Source organism: Hyla sarda, chromosome 10 (assembly GCF_029499605.1).
Source record: "Hyla sarda isolate aHylSar1 chromosome 10, aHylSar1.hap1, whole genome shotgun sequence".
Classification (NCBI taxonomy): Eukaryota; Metazoa; Chordata; class Amphibia; order Anura; family Hylidae; genus Hyla; species Hyla sarda.
The window spans coordinates 111,787,485-111,804,318 of record NC_079198.1 but is presented as its reverse complement, the minus strand read 5'-3'; the positions used below and the strand labels follow the sequence as shown (position 1 = coordinate 111,804,318).

The window sequence follows — 16,834 nt, the reverse complement described above, 5'->3', positions numbered from 1 at the left end:
CACCTGAAAGCTGAACTAATTTATGCAGGATAAGTCATCAACTGCCGAGCCGAGAAGTTCGTGACAAATCGAATTTACTGCAAGTTCGCTCATCTCTACTCGCAACCATGGGGTCCTGCTTGTGCGCATTGCACCAATGAACCTAAGGCTAGTACACCGCACCTAATTACACAACAACAAATTCACTATAAAGATCTATATTGCTGTCCGTCCCACTAAAACCGCGGTCGGGCCAAGACTCTTAACTGTAATACATCTGCAAAAATGCACCTGTAAAATGTTTGTGTGAAGCTAGCCTTATATAGTTTTTATTGCACATAAAGAAATGTTGGAATCAGCTGACAAACAAATGTGAGACATCTGACGTCTTCTGGGTTTTACAAGGCTGGATACCTGGTTTTGTTGTGAATTAAGGTCTTCCAGAGCAGCTTACTCCCTGTAGTAAGTATGCTCACATAGCTAATCCCAGCATTGATGCTTATGAACCAGCCAGGGGTCAGAATGTAAAGGGTTGTTATCCTTATTTTTTGACATGCAAATTTCTCTTATTCTTATCGTATTTAGATGACTTCTTTTCCATTCCATCATGCACTTCCCCATGGGTTTTCCATTAGTAACGTTAACATGTAGTCTGCGCTGTACCCTATTCATCACTTTTCTTGTCTACTACTGTAAATATTCTTCACACGTCGTGTCACCAGTCTACATTTTATAAGGTAGTAAACCTCAGCTTATTGCACTGTTTTGGCACGTATACAAAGCATCACTTATTTCTGATGACATTTTCCAACACACACACTCTCTCCAGGTTTTTCATCTTCATCTAGAATATAAATGGAAAGTTGAGGTTAAAAACTAATAACAGAGATGAATCTTTTGCTCAGTGATGGAGCAAATGATGTCTGCAGTCCTGTAACCATCCGTCATTGCCGATATTCCTGTGTTCACATTCCCAACTATTATCTGGACCCACCATTGAGTGATTGTCAGGAAAAACTATTCTATATTAGGAAATGTATCCTATAAAAATTTCAGTATTTACCTTATATAACCCTATGGGACAGGAGGAGATCTACATTATAGAGGTATTTTCACATAGCAGAAACATATATATTGATATATGTGGCAGAAAATTAGACATTTCCTCGGGTTTATGCTGCATATTTAATTTCCAGGATGTGAATTAACCCAATTTAAAGGGGTTATCCAGGAAAAAAACTTTTTTTTTATATATCAACTGGCTCCAGAAAGTTAAACAGATTTGTAAACTACTTCTATAAAAAAAATCTTAATCCTTTCAGTACTTATGAGCTTCTGAAGTTAAGGTTGTTCTTTTCTAAGTGCTCTCTGATGACACGTGTCTCGGGAAACGCCCAGTTTAGTAGCAAATCCCCATAGCAAACCTCTTCTAAACTGGGCATTTCCCGAGACACTTGTGATCATAGAGCACTCAGACAGAAAAGAACAACCTTAACTTCAGAAGCTCATAAGTACTGAAAGGATTAAGATTTTTTAATAGAAGTAATTTACAGATCTGTTTAACTTTCTGGAGCCAGTTGATATATAAAAAAAAAGGGGGCTAATCCATATTCATGTGACATGTCACATATCCACGTGGATTTCAAGTTCACCGTGGAAAAAAAATATGGGCTGCAATTCAGTGTGTGCTATCCAGTGTATTGCCATTAAAAACAGTGGGACACAGGGTTTTCAAAAGTTTCACGATGTGGAATATTTGTTAAAATAAGCGTAAAAATACACCAGGTTAACATGCCTTTAGGTCCTGTGCTCTGGACTGATTCTTCCATTAGAAAAATCCACTGCGTATCTTCATCAGAAATCTGAGGGCATACTCTCTGGGGTCATCCGTGTCTTAGCTATGCAATACAGTTTTATGTCAGCTGCCCAGATTTATGATCAGTCTGCCTGAAAGCAAAACTGTCTGATTTTGCATGACAATTAATCCCATCTCCGCTTTCATTTTACCTGAGCTCTATAACCTATGAAACCTGAGCTTTTATTGGTTTCTATGGGCAAATCCAGACAGTTCTTAAGAAGATTAATAAATGCTGCATAAACTACAGTGCAGAAATTAAGGTGAAATTCTGTTGTGTGAGTATACATTAACTTGGCCATTACATCAAGAACATTTATGGACATGACGCTATAATACGAGGCCTGTGTACATGTAGAAGTCTGACGTTGATGCTACTTTTTTCGTGGGGTTTTTAATATGTCAGTAAATTTATAGTGTAAGTGGATGAAATGTAGGCGGGACAGCCTGGATGTTTTTCAATAGTGTTAAGGAGTGTCCCAATCCTATATATACCGATATATGTGTGTGTGTGTGTGTGTGTGTGTGTATATGTATGTGTGTGTGTGTGTGTGTGTGTTGAAGGAGAGAAGAAATAGGCATGTTGGATTTTGCCACTGCCAGAGTTGTCTGGCGCAGTAGCTTACCTACCTTCCCTCTCCTCATTTAGAAAACTAGGGCTTGTTCACACTGCTGACATTCAGCTGTTGAAGTTTGGCCAGCTGAATGTCTGATGAAAAGATCATTACAGAACTTTTTATCACACAATTAATCCATGAATAAGCTTTATTTTCATAAAACCAGAAAATGCCTTTACCAGGCCTGCTTATTTATTTAGCCTTCTACAAAGATATTGAATTGATGTCACAGGCACGTGATATGGGGAATGGATTGTAATTACATTATACCTTGCTGCATGTGAAATGTGCAAAAAAAAAATCTTCCTGAAGTTCATATGTTGTGTGCAGTACAGTATGTAGTGTCCTCCCTATAGCACAGCTGCCAGGAGGTTATTATATTTATGATAGAATGACTTGGGGTCTTGCTGCATTCGCTCCTCTGATTGAATTCCTGACTGCTTCTGGTATAGAGAACCTTTCTGGAGTGACTGTGGTTCAGAACAGATGACATATATTACTGACTGCACCAAATCCATCTGTGACGTATTCATTGATCTACTACTTTCTCTGATGGTGTTTATATAAAATAATTTTTATGTAGTTTGAGTCACAATACTATTCATTTGTGTTTTCTCATCCAGCAGTTATACACCCATCATGGCAAGAGACTTAAGAGTTTCCATGGACCAAGACCTTGCTGTTGACATAGTTCCCAGGGAACCTAAAAAGTTACCCAAACAGGCTCGAGAAGGCCGAGCCTTGACTGTCAACCGCTTTAATCTGTTCTCTGAGCATAAGAAGCCACGGCAGAGGTACATGGAGAAAGATGGCAAGTGCAATGTTCACCATGGCAATGTCAAAGAGACCTACCGATACTTCAGTGACCTCTTCACCACCTTGGTGGACCTCAAGTGGCATTTCAGCCTGTTCATATTTACCCTGGTATACACTGTCACATGGCTGTTTTTTGGACTTATTTGGTGGCTTATTGCTTACATCAGAGGAGACCATGAACATGTAGGTGACAAAAGCTGGGTCCCTTGTGTGGAAAATCTTGATGGCTTTGTGTCTGCGTTCCTATTTTCCATTGAAACCGAAACCACCATTGGTTATGGATACCGGGTGATAACAGAAAAGTGTCCTGAAGGAATTGTCCTGCTGTTAATACAAGCCATCCTGGGCTCCATTGTGAATGCCATGATGGTTGGCTGCATGTTTGTAAAGATAAGCCAACCTAAAAAGCGAGCCGAGACCCTTATGTTCTCTAATAACACAGTAATTTCGCTCAGAGATGGGAAATTGTGTCTGATGTTTCGTGTTGGAGATCTCCGAAGTTCCCATATTGTGGAAGCCTCGATCAGAGCCAAACTCATTAAATCCAAGCAGACAAAGGAAGGGGAATTTATTCCTTTGAATCAGACCGACATCAATGTTGGTTTCGATACCGGAGATGACCGCCTCTTCCTTGTCTCACCGCTGATAATTTCACATGAAATCAATGAAAAAAGCCCTTTTTGGGAAATGTCTCGCTCTCAGCTGGAAAATGAAGACTTTGAAATTGTTGTCATTTTAGAAGGCATGGTGGAGGCTACCGGTAGGTTATAATTTGCTATATCTATCTATCTTATCTATCTATATATAAGTGCATACACATTTTAAAAGGAAAGAGAAGAGCAGGTTATATCACAGATTACAAGACATGTATAGGTATTTTTGAAAGAGTTTACTGCTTATCTTACTTGATTCCCTCTAAACTTATTGACATAGAAACTGCAGTCATTGGAGGTGATTGTAGAAGATTAGATACAATAAGGGAGAACTTCATCAGGCTTCTAGATACAAGTTGCTGCTTTGTTAATGTGTTACCTATTCTTGCTGCAATGCACCTGAATAGTAGTCATTGGCCATTTTGAGCTTTCAGGTCTTTAATACTGTTGGCTGAGGTAGCATGGTGAAATCAACAAGTAAGTGATATTTAATTACATGCAAAATAGCTGTCCTCCAGATGTGCTATCCATTGGAGGATCTCGTCCATTCACAGGATGGTGATCGGAGCGGGATGACTGCTGATATCTAGGGTGGCCCTTTTTTCGAATAACGTTTTTTCCGGGCTGAACGGGTCTCTGGTGACCCAATCACCCAGAAAATCAGGGCTGTCAGAGAAAACCCTGATCATCCTGAAGGATAGAAGCGAGGTGGCAGGGGTTTCACCACCTCCTATCCCCTGCAATTTTCCGGTCAGGACTGACCGGCCAATCGCAGGGCAGGGGCAGGGGGATTAAAGTTGAAATCCCCTGCTCTGCCCGCTCCTGGAAAGATGGCAGCGACTGTTACCGGCTGTTTTGGAAGGGGGAGCTGGCCGCAGACAGCGGGGGACCGGCAGCTGACAGCGGAAACCGGCCGCGGGTAGAAACTGCAGAAGCAGACTGCAGGCAGCAGCGGAGTCAGAAGCAGCAGTGAAGATCTTGTAAGTGGTCTTCACTGCTGCCTTGAAGTTACACAACTACAACACCCAGCATGCCCAGACAGCCAAATACATGCTGAGCATTGTAGTTCTGAAAAATCTGGCCCTTCAGATGTTGCCGAACTACAACTCCCAGCATGCCTGGACAGTCTCGGCATGCTGGGAGTAGTAGTTTTGCAACAACTGGTTGGGAAACACTGTCTGCTTCCTATCTCAGTGTTTCTCAACCCGTGTGCCTCCAGCTGTTGCAAAACTACAACTCCCAGCATGCACTGACAGGCCATGCATGCTTTGAGTTGTAGTTTTGCAACAGCTGGAGGTACACTGGTGCGGAAACACTGCCGTAGTCTGTTACCTAATCAGTGTGCCTCCAGCTGATGCATAACTACAATTCCCAGCATGCATGGTCTGTCAAGCTGAAGCTGAAAAAAAAAATTTCAACAATGTACAGCACTGTTTCCAAAATGGAGCCTTCAGCTGTTGCAAAATAACTCACAGTATTGCCGGACAGCCATTGACTGTCCAGGCATGCTTGGAGTTTTGCAACAGCTGGATGCACCCTGTTTGGGGAACACTGCCGTACAGTATTTTTGGTGGAGTAGGCAAGTGCCCTGCTTGCATCCGGGTCCGTCCCTATGCAAATCCCTAATTTAGGACTCAAATGCGCATGGCACTCTCTCACTCTGGAGCCCTGTCGTATTTCAAGGCAACAGTTTTGTACCACATATTGGGTATTTCCATACTTGGGAAGAATTGCACTACAAATTTTGGCAGGCTTTTTCTCCTTTTACCCCTTATGAAAAGGTAAAGTTGGGGTCTACACCAGCATGTTAATGTAAAAAAAAAAAAAAAAAAATTTTTTACACTACCATGCTGGTGTTGTTGTATTGCCCCATACTTTTCATTTTTCACAAGAGGTAAAAGGAAAAAAAGACCCCCAAAAAGTGTAACGCAATTTCTCCGGAGTACAGAAATACCCGACATGTGGGCATAAAGTGCTCTGCAGGCGCACAAAAGGGCTCAGGAGTGGGAGCGCACCATGTACATTTGAGGCCTAAATTGGTAATTTGCACAGGGGTGGCTGATAGTTACAGCGGTTCTGACATAAACACAAAAGGAAAAACACCCACATGTGACCCCATTTTGGAAACTACACCCCTCACAGAACATAACAAGGGGTATAGTGAGCCTTAACACCCCACAAGTATTTGATGAATTTTCGTTAAAGTTGGACGTGAAAATGAAAAATTTTATTTGTTTCACTAAAATGCTAGTGTTACCCCAAATTTTTCTTTTTCACAAGGGGTAATAGGGAAAAACCTCCCCAAAATTTGTAACACCATTTCTTCTGAGTAAGGAAATACCCCATATATGGATGTTAAGTGCTCTGCGGGCGCACTACAGGGCTCAGAGTTTGGCTGGAATTGAAGGCCATGTGTGTTTACAAAGCCTCCATGGTGCCAGAACAGTTTACTCCCCCCACATGTGACCCCATTTTGGAAACTACACCCATCATGGAATATGAAAGGGGTACAGTGAGCATTTACACCCCACAGGTGCCTGACAGATTTTTTAAAGAGTGGTCCATGAAAATGAAAAATAAAATTTTTCATTTGCACAGCCCACTGTTCCAAAGATCTGTCAAACGCCAGTGGGGTTTAAATGCTCACTGCCCCCCTTGTTACATTCTGTGAGCGGTGTAGTTTCTGAAATAGGATCACTTGTGGGGGGGGGGGGGGTCCACTGTTCAGGTAGCATGGGGGCTTTGTGAATGGCCCCTGACTTCTATTCCAACCAAATTCTCTCTCCAAAAGCCCAGTGACGCTCCTTCTCTTCTGAGCATTGTAGTTCGCCCGCAGAGCACTTAACAACCACATATGGGGTATTTCCATCAGAAGAGATGGGGTTACAAATCTTGGGGGGGGGGGGCATTTTCTTCTATTATCCCTTGTAAAAATGAAAAATTTGGGGTAACACCAGCATTTTAGTGAAAAAAAATAAAAATTTTCATGTCCAACTTTAGCCAAAATTTGTCAATCACCTGTGGGGTGTTAAGGCTCACTGTACCCCTTGTTACGTTCCTTGAGGGGGGTGTAGTTTCCCAAATAGTATGCCATGTGTTTTTTTTTTTTTTTTCTTCTGTTCTGGCACCATAGGGGCTTCCTAAATGCAACATGCCCCCCAAAAACAATTTCGGCAAAATCTTCTCTCCAAAATCCCATTGTCGCGGAGAAATTAGGAGAAATTAGGTTACACCTTTGGTTGGCTTGTTCTCCTTTTACCCCTTGTAAAAATGAATAAAATGGGTCTACAAGAACATGTTAGTGTAAAAAAAAATGAAGACTTTGAATTTTCTCCTCCACTGCTGCTATTCCTGTGAAACACCTAAAGGGTTAACAAACTATCTGAATGTCATTTTGAATACTTTGAGTGGTGCAGTTTTCATAATGGGGTCCAATATGGGGTATTTAGAACATAAAGACCCTCAAAATTACTGATCCCTGAAAAATTCTGATTTTGAAATTTTCGTGAAAAATTGGAAAACTGCTGCTAAACCTTAAAGCCCTCTAATGTCTTCAAAAAGTTAAAACATGTCAACTTTATGATGCAGACATAAAGTAGACATATTGTATATGTGAATCAATATATAATTTATTTGGTATGTCCATTTTCCTTACAAGCAGAGAGCTTGAAAGTCAGAAAAATGACTTCACGGCCCGCCCCCTCGTGACATCACAGGCCGCCCCCTCCCATAGACTGCATTGAGGGGGCGGGGGGCGTGATGTCACGATACCCCGTCCCCTGTATCGCTAGTCATCAGCCACGGAGCAAACATAGCTCTAGGCTGCTGATGTACGGAAGTGCAGCAGGAGAAATCCTTTGGATAGGGGATAAGATGTCTAGGGGTGGAGTACCCCTTTAAAGTGACAGTGGTCAGATTTGCAAAAAAATGGCCTTGTCCTTAAGGTTAAAATGGGATTCGTCCCAAAGGGGTTAAAGGGCTACAGCATTGACTTACTGCAGTATTTCCCAACCTGTGACTCTCTATCTGTTGAAAAACTACAAGTGCACTCAAGCCATGATGGAAGTTGGATTCTTTCAACAGCTGCAAAGCCACAGTTTGGGGAGCACTGACATACAGGAAAGCTACCAATAATAGGTGACTCAGACCGAGAGAGATTGCAGTAACTGCTTACATTACATGTAGACATACAGTAGAGGAAAACTACATATTTATTAAAGGAAGGAAAACTGCGATTTGGGCATCAATTGTGTAGAGGGGTAAGCTGCATATTCAGTGTCCGACTCAAAGATAGCACTGTGATACCTCACAACTGTATACTTTTTGGTCTGTAACTGTATACAGCTGAAATATAGATTGACGGATGCCTGACGGAATCTCCGCTAGCGGAATTCTGTGAGCGGCGATTCCGCAGTATGAACATACCCTAAATGTGATGTGAACCCAACTTAGAGTCCACATATGTAGACTTCATATAAGGAGTACCCTATATTACTAATAAAAAAAAAAAAAATCTTAATTACTAATGACCTAATTAATAGGTACCTACTTCTGTAGTAATAGGTAGATTGTAAAGTAAATAGGCTCGAACTACAACTGGGTTGTAGGTAAGCCTGTATTTTTATGAGGCCGGTGTCTAAAACACTTGTATCCTATTAGATAAATTAAAAGCCAATATTATCACTATTATCATCATTACTAGTATGATTTTTATATCTCATTGCAGCTTGACAGTGCTGTATACTCAGTTAATGTCTTGTTACTAAGTTTCTATACACTGCTGCTGTAAATGAACATTGAAAGTCGCCTCTGTGCCGAGTGGCCACAGTTACTTGTTCTGTGGTTCTGCCTTCAGAATTTTCTTAGTTGCAAGCAGCAGGAACAATGTCCGCTGTATGGTCAGTACTTAGGCTAGGTTCACACTACGGAATCTCCAGGCAGAAAATTCCCCCCCAGAGATTCCAAGTGCGGCCAGTGCCAGCTGAATCAGTCGGCGCTAGGACCATGCGGACACTGATGTCTCCAATAGACTGCAACGTGTTCCGCGAGTTTCTGCCTGCAATTTCAAAGCGGAATTGCAGACGGAAATTCCGTAGTGTGAACTAGGGATGTCCCGATACCATTTTTTTTTAAGTACGAGTACCGATACTTTAATTCTAGTACTCGCCGATACCAAGTACGAGTACTTATATTTTAAAGGGAGTCTGACAGCAGGGTGACCCGGTTTCTGGCGCTGCTTACCGTATGATATGTGGGTCCTTGTTGTGCGTAATGGAGGCGGCTGCTGTAGTATGAGCCAAGATTTCTCTCTTCTCCATTGGGCAGAAAAGGGAATTTGCATTGGTGGGGAGAACGATGACCACATGGTGAACAGCGGTAGAAACCGGGTCACCTGCACTATCTACCTATAAATTCAAGTTAGTGCAGGTGACTCTGCAGTAAGATTGCCTTTAATAGTAGGCAGTATCCCCTTGCAGACATTAGCAGCAGCCCCCTGGCAGTCATTAATAGAAGCCCCCCCCCCTGTAGACATAAGTAGCAGCCCCCCTTTAGACAGTGGGCCCCCCTTTAGACAGCAGCAGGGCCCCCCCCTTTAGACAGCAGCAGGGCCCCCCCCCTTTAGACAGCAGCAGGGCCCCCCCCCCCTTTAGACAGAAGCAGGGCCCCCCCCCCCCCTTTAGACAGCAGCAGGGCCCCCCCCCTTTAGGCAGCAGCAGGGCCCCCCCTCCCCTTTAGGCAGCAGCAGGGCCCCCCCTGGTAGACATTAGTAGAAGCCCCCCTCCTTGCAGGCAGCTCACCTCTTCTGTCGAGTGCTGCCGCTCTGCTAACCCCGTTCTCCCGTCCTCCGGTCCGCATCATGTCGTCCTATGGAGGAGCATGTGACATATATGTCACTCTGCTTCCTCCGTAGCGTTACGCTGGGTGCAGGGGAGGAGGCGGAGTGACGTGTGTGTCACATGCTCCTCCATAGGACGACATAATGCGGCCCGGAGGACAGTAGAATGGGACAGTGGAGCGGCAGCAGGTATCGGGCATGGTATCGGGGACATTAAACGAGTCCCCGATACCATGCAAATAGCTAGTATCGGCCCCGATACCGATACCAGTATCGGTATCGGGACATCCCTAGTGTGAACCTAGCCTTAGTTGACTGGTTGTTCGGGCCACAGCCTGAACATCCAAAACAGGGGTTGTTTCCCTAACACTTATAGAGATCTCTTAGTTCTTGTTGAATATTGAATGTCTGTTGTGGTGATGCTTCACAGGATAGCGCTGACACTTGTATACTGTATGTTTAGTGTGTGTGTGTGTGTGTGTATATACTGCAGGCTTGTGTTGTGTGCGTGTGTTTACTTTGGATGACTGGCATAATTCAGAAGAGTCATACTGGACAGTGCCTAAAATGTATAGCCAGTATTCCAGGTTGTTTTGTCAGGGTTCAGAACGGTTGCAGGTAGAGGCATTGGGAATGGGATCCTGCCATTCACAACCCAAAACATGCGGGCATGGGCGGTCACGAGGCTGCTGCGGGCGGGCGTGGACGGTCAGGCACTATGCCTGCGGGTCCTGCAAATCCCGCACCAGCCTCAATTTAGCTTGAAATGAGACGGTGACTGACTGTCTCACATTCACAGTGCCCCTCCCACTGTCTGCTTCCCCTGCCGCCGTGCCCCCCCCTGCCATTTTGTGGAGCCCGCTGAGCTCAGCCGCCCTGGAGGATCGTTTACTGTACTCTCTCAATCTTCTCCTGCCAGGCCGGTAGGTCAAAGAGCTGCCACCAATGTTCACACACAGAGACACAGTATGCTGTGCTCATGCTGCTGCCCTGGCTGGGTATGTAAGTGACTGCATCTCTGCTATGCACACGTGGGGGGTGGATGTATGTGCAGCCTGCAAAGCATTGCACCCTACAGACACTGGGGTGCAATGCTCTGCAGTCTGCACATACCACCACCTGTATAGGAATGTACATACACACACTGTCAAGACAGACTGACCAGCCGGTCCAATCGGATGTATTTCGAGGGCCCGGCTGGGTAAAGGACCTGCCACTGCTGCTGAATATCCGGGACACTCATCACGGATCCCCAGGCAGACACCGCTGCCTTCTGCTGTATGTGCGGTACACTCACATACAGCAGAAGGCAACCTCTACGTGTGAGCCGCAGAGAGCACTTAGACAGAAAAGAAAAACTCAACTTCAGTAGCTCATAAGTACTGAAAGGATTAAGATTTTTTAATAAAAGTCATGTACAAATCTGTTTAACTTTCTGGAGCCAGTTGATTATAAAAAAAAGTTTTTTCCTGGGTTGCACGGTTGATGGTGTACACGCATTAAAATACTTAAGTCCAAGATTGCGCATTTTTATATGCCATAAAAAAAATATTAAGCAGTCAAAAAATCCCATCAAAACAGAAATGATACCAATAAAAACTACAGACCATGGCGCAAAAAATGAACCCTCACATCTCCCTGTATACAGAAAAACTAAAACGTTTTATAGGGGTCTGAAGAAGACCATTTTAAGCATACTAATTTTGGTGCATTGAATTATAATTTTTTTTAAAGTAGTGAACTAAAATAAAACCTATATAAATTGGGTATCTTTGTAATCGTATGGACCTACAGAATGAAGATAAGGTGTCCATTTTACCAAAAAACTGCATAGAAATGGAAGCCCCCCCCCCCCCCCCAAAAGGAACAAAATGGCATTTTTTTTTATTCAACTTTTTCACTCACACAGTTTGATAAATCTGGGGTGTGCCTAAGTTCCACTGCCACCAATATTACAAGTTCACACTGTGCATGGTGCAGGCCAGGTATGTGCAGAGCATTGCATTGGTCAGTGACCCAAGGCCTTGGAGTCTGCACAGTCACTGCTATTCACATCTGTACATACACTAGAGTGCAATGCTCTGCACATACCCCCCCCCCCCCCATGTATAGCAGTGTGTGTACTACACACACTGTTATATATGGGGAGTATGTGCAGAGTATTGCACCCTAGCGTCTGTACATTCCTATGTTAGCGGGAGTGGGCGGGATCGGACACAAAGGTTGCTGGGGCAGGAGTGGAGCAAACCCCCTACGGGAGCAAGTGGATTGGTCAAAAAAATCATCGGGAGCGGGATTGAAAAACCAGTCCTCCGCAGGGCTTTAGTTGCAGGAACATACTTCCGTGTCATAAGACCATAGCTCAGTCAATAAGACCATATGCACACAGAGGTTTCCCAAGTTAATTTTATTGACATGCAGATAAACAATTGTCATGTTAAAGGTGTTTTCTGGGAGAAGTGCCGACACTCAGTACCCCCTCTGATCAGATGTCCAACAGAGCTGTGGCTCCAGCATATATACAGTGAACTTGCCAGAAGCATTTGGCTTTTTTGAATATTTAATAAGGAAAACGGCTTTTGAATATTCTACCACTAGGTGTCCCCCATACCTACTGAGACACTAACCAGACCTGCAGCAGCATCAGGTTTGTGCATGAGTCATGGACAAGAGATGACTTATGGACAAGGCTGCATGAGCAGAGGCACCAATCACCGCCCACCACCACAAGGGCCCCCTTCCCCCGAGAAGATTCCTAACACTGTGAGCTAATGAAAAGAGGTATTATATATACTATCTGAATACCCGGCGTTGCCCGGTTTTTCCCTCCTAATCCTTGTTGTGGAGGACAATAAACAAAGGAGGAAGCTTTTGACTTCATATCCAATCCTCATATATTGTTATCATATCCCGACCTCCTATCCCCGACCTCCTATCCCCGACCTCCTATCCCCGACCTCCTATCCCCGACCTCCAAGCAGGAGGCTTGAAAAAGGCTTGTCACCCGAAAGTTGCATTGTATATCTTGATGCAACAAAGACCCTGTAGCTTGCACTTAAATGGACCTCGTGTTTGGGCGCTGTTTCCTGGTGGAAGAAGTATTTATGTGGATCCAGTGTGGCACACTGGGGGGTTACGCTGCACCACACCTGAGCCATCCTGTGCTGAAGTTCCAATTGATACATATATATCCTCTTAAGGACCCAGGACTTATGGGTACGTCCTGGGTCCCGGTCCTGCGATATAACGCGGGGTCACACGGTGACCCCGCATCATATTGCGGTGGGCCCGGCGTCATAGTGAAGCCGGGACCTGCCTCTAATAGCGCGCGCCACTGATTGCGGTGCCGCGCGCTCAAAGCTGAGCCGTGCGGCTAAAAACGAAAGTGAAAGTTGCCGGTTAGCTCAGGGAGCTGTTCGGGATTGCTGCTAATAGCGCACGCCACTGATCGCGGTGCCGTGCGCTATTAACCATTTAGCCGCGCGCTCAAAGCTGAGCCGCACGGCTGAAAACGAAAGTAAAAGTTGCCGGTTAGCTCAGGGAGCTGTTCGGGATCGCCTGAGATCCAGGCTTGAGCATTCAATCGCGAAAACACTGATTGATCCATTCCTATGGACATGGATCAATCAGTGTAAAAGATCAGTACATACAATGTTATAGCCCCATATAGGAGCTATAACAAAAGTGTAAAAAAATCTTTAACCCTTTCAATTATCCCTTCCCCTAATAAGTTTGAATCACCCGGCATTTCCAAAAATAAAAAAAAGTGTAAATAAAAATAAACATATGTGGTATCGCCGCTTGCAGAAATGTCCGAATTTTAAAAATATACCGCTTTTTAAACCGCACGTTCAATGGCGTACGCGCAAAAAAATTCCAAAGTACAAAATAGCGCATTTTTGATAACTTTTTATACCACCAAAATGTGAATAAAAAGGATCAAAAAGTCTAATCAGAAAAAAAATGGTACCGCTAAAAACTTCAGATCACGGCGCAAAAAAATATTCCTCATAGTGCCCTGAATAGAGAAAAATAAAAAAGTTATAGGGGTCAGAAGATGACCATTTTAAACATATAAATTTTCCTGCACGTATTCATGATTTTTTTCTAAAGTGATACCCTACTTATATAGGTTTGATTTTGTATCATTTTAACCGTATGGACCTACAGAATAAAGATAAGGTATCATTTTTGCCGAAAAATTTACTGCGTAAAAACGGAAGCCCCCAAAACTTATAAAAGTGTTTTTTCATCAATTTTGTCGCACATTGATTTTTTTTTTCCCTGTTTCACCGTAGATTTTTGGGTAAAATGACTGTCATTACAAAGTAGTATTAGTGACGCAAAAAATTAGCCTTCATATAGAATTTTAGGGGAAAATTTTAAAGAGTTATGATTTTTTAAAGTTAAGGAGGAAAAATTGAAAATGAAAAAACGGAAAAAGCCCGGGTCCTTAAGGGGATATAGATAGATATATATATATATAGATAGAGATAGATAGATAGATAGATAGATAGAGATATATATATATATATATATATATATATATATATATATATATATATATATATATATATATATATGATAGAGTCATAAAAATCATATTACAGAGTAACACTTCTTTTTTTTTTTTTTTTTTGTGTGGCATCTGACATGTATTCTGCCATCAGTGACACTGATGAAAATGGTTCTTCACTCCGTTTGTCTGTTTCTGTATATTATAATTACCAGGCTTGGTGCACTTGGGGCTTCGTGCTTTCATGTTTAGCCTGGAAGTGTCTCACGCGCAGCAGGAGAGAATAAATATTCATAAGGTCGGGCAGACAGAGGACAAAGTGGGCTTGGTCTCAGCACTCACTTGGAGGTTGAGAATGTCCTGCGTGCCCTAAGCCTGCTAATAAGGATATAGCAAAGAACTTGCGTAACTGAGCCAGGTAGCAAAGAAGGGTAAGAACCATTCTCATCAGTGTCACCCGCACTACAAGCTTGTACCAATGTTAGTGAATTTTTTTCAGTAACTAATCAGGAGAATTCGAAATAAGAATGAATTCTACAATCGCTGACCACTTTAGAGATGGACCAGACAGAGTGTACATAGGCCCCAACCTCCACTTGACAACTGAAACCCATAATCAGAGTCTCCCAGCTCAAACCTTTTTACATTTGACAAGGGTAAAATATATTCTCTGTAAAAACCTTTTCTGTACTGAAAAATCATGAGCACTGACCAACAACGGGCAATTAGAATGTTCCACTTCCCTTTACTTTACTTGGGTCAAATAGGGATATCACTAGACCATTTGCTGAATGGTTTACTATGTTCATTTTGTAGCAGAATGTATCACTGGGTTAGGGGTTTTGAAAGATCAGAAGTTCCTCCTCTTAAAAGTAGGACATTGTGACAGGGCACCAAATTGGGCTCTTAAGGCATGGCAAAGACATATATAATGGAAATAAACTAGGAGCAAGATAAGTCTGGCACATCTCAAGCCAGAATTCTTTTACTTAACCTGTATAGAGGACAGCGCCTCATGTATTATCCAAGGGTAGTATAGACCCATACGGGGTCTGTTTACAATCGCTCTGCGATTAGCTGCGGACTTGGAGCGCAGAAGTTATGCACATATCACCCTAATTATGAGGTGCTCCGAAAAGGAAGGTGCTGTCCAGCCTCAGGGTTACTGGAGAAAGAATCCCCAATCCTGTTGTAGACTCAATAGCAAAAAAAATTTGACCCATATAAATAGGCATTGCAGATCCCAAATGAAACTAATGGATGATCAGATGTGTAGATAAACAAATTGGAGGAGATTTATTGGATTTGATTTGATCAAAACCTGTGCAGACGAAAAGTTGCGGAGTTGCCCATAGCAACCAATCAGATCGCCCCTTTCATTTTTGAAAAGGCCTCAGAAAAATAAAAGAAGCATCTGATTGGTTGCTATCGGCAACTGGGCAACTTTTCCTCTGCAGAGGATTTGATAAATCTCCCCCACTATCTTTTTTCAAATGCAGATAGTATCTAGTAACAAATTACTAGTCTCAATAAATTCCTTATGTTTGAACATACCTTAAAGGAAATCTGTCATCAGAATCACCCGCACTAAACCTGTTACACAGGCTTGTAGTGCGGGTGATCCTGATTAAAACGCTTCTTACCTGGTTAAAAATGGTTCAGCGCTTCTTCAGATATCTATATTTTTAGTTTTCTGTTATTCCCTGGCTTGGGACTCAGTGGGAGGTGTTATCATCTGGGACTCGGCCACACGTCATTCTAGCTGGGCGGAGCTGCCGCCCGGCTCATGAATATTCATAAACTTATTCTCCTGGTCTAATTCTTCTTTCTCGGTCTGGTGTGGAGGGCCGCGCATGCGCCGCGTTCCGTACACCCGGAAGCGGCGTTCTCCCCCCGGCTTCACTCAAGCTGCGGCCCTATACAAGTAAGACGGGCTGCATGCGTGAAAAGCCGGGGGTGGGTGGAAGGGAGGGACGGAGGGTGTATTTATTCACAAACAGACCGAGAAAGAAGAATTAGACCAATAGGATAAGTTCATGAATATTCATGAGCCGGGCGGCAGCTCCGCCCAGCTAGAATGACGTGTGGCCGAGTCCCAGATGATAACACCTCCCACTGAGTCCCAACCAGGGAATAACAGAAAACTAAAAATATAGATATCTGAAGAACCGCTGAACCATTTTTAACCAGGTAAGGAGCGTTTTAATCAGGATCACCCGCACTACAAGCCTGTGTAACATGTTTAGTGCGGATGATTCTAATGACAGATTTCCTTTAAGGATGACCAGGATGTCAGTTTGAGCTGGACATTTACGCTCGTGAATAATTGGCTGGGATGAAAAGAGTAGGTCATTTTTTTTTTACCATATTGGTTGGTGTTCACCCCTTATTTATTTAGTATTACCGCTTTACCTTAAAATGCCGTCAATTATATTGTATCTATTTATTATTTTTTACATTAAGCCACTTCCATGTTTTTTCAATGTAGTGAAGACTGCCCTGTCTGTGATGGTGTAAACCTCATTATTAGTAATGATTAGCTTGTCTAATCAGATTATGTTA

At 43.1% G+C, this 16,834-nt stretch overlaps 1 protein-coding gene across 11 annotated transcripts in view; it reads left to right on the top strand.

Moving 5' to 3' along the window:
* KCNJ5 (potassium inwardly rectifying channel subfamily J member 5) overlaps positions 1-16,834 on the top strand; it is a 121,728-nt gene that overhangs the window by 88,345 nt on the left and 16,549 nt on the right. For 6 of the 11 annotated variants that reach the window (XM_056544310.1, XM_056544319.1, XM_056544311.1 and 3 more), the window contains one exon: positions 3,075-4,027. In XM_056544310.1, the coding sequence (XP_056400285.1) occupies positions 3,075-4,027 (953 nt within the window). The remainder of the gene's footprint in view (positions 1-3,074; positions 4,028-16,834) is intronic. The other 5 variants (XM_056544313.1, XM_056544318.1, XM_056544314.1 and 2 more) reach the window with 1 other exon arrangement.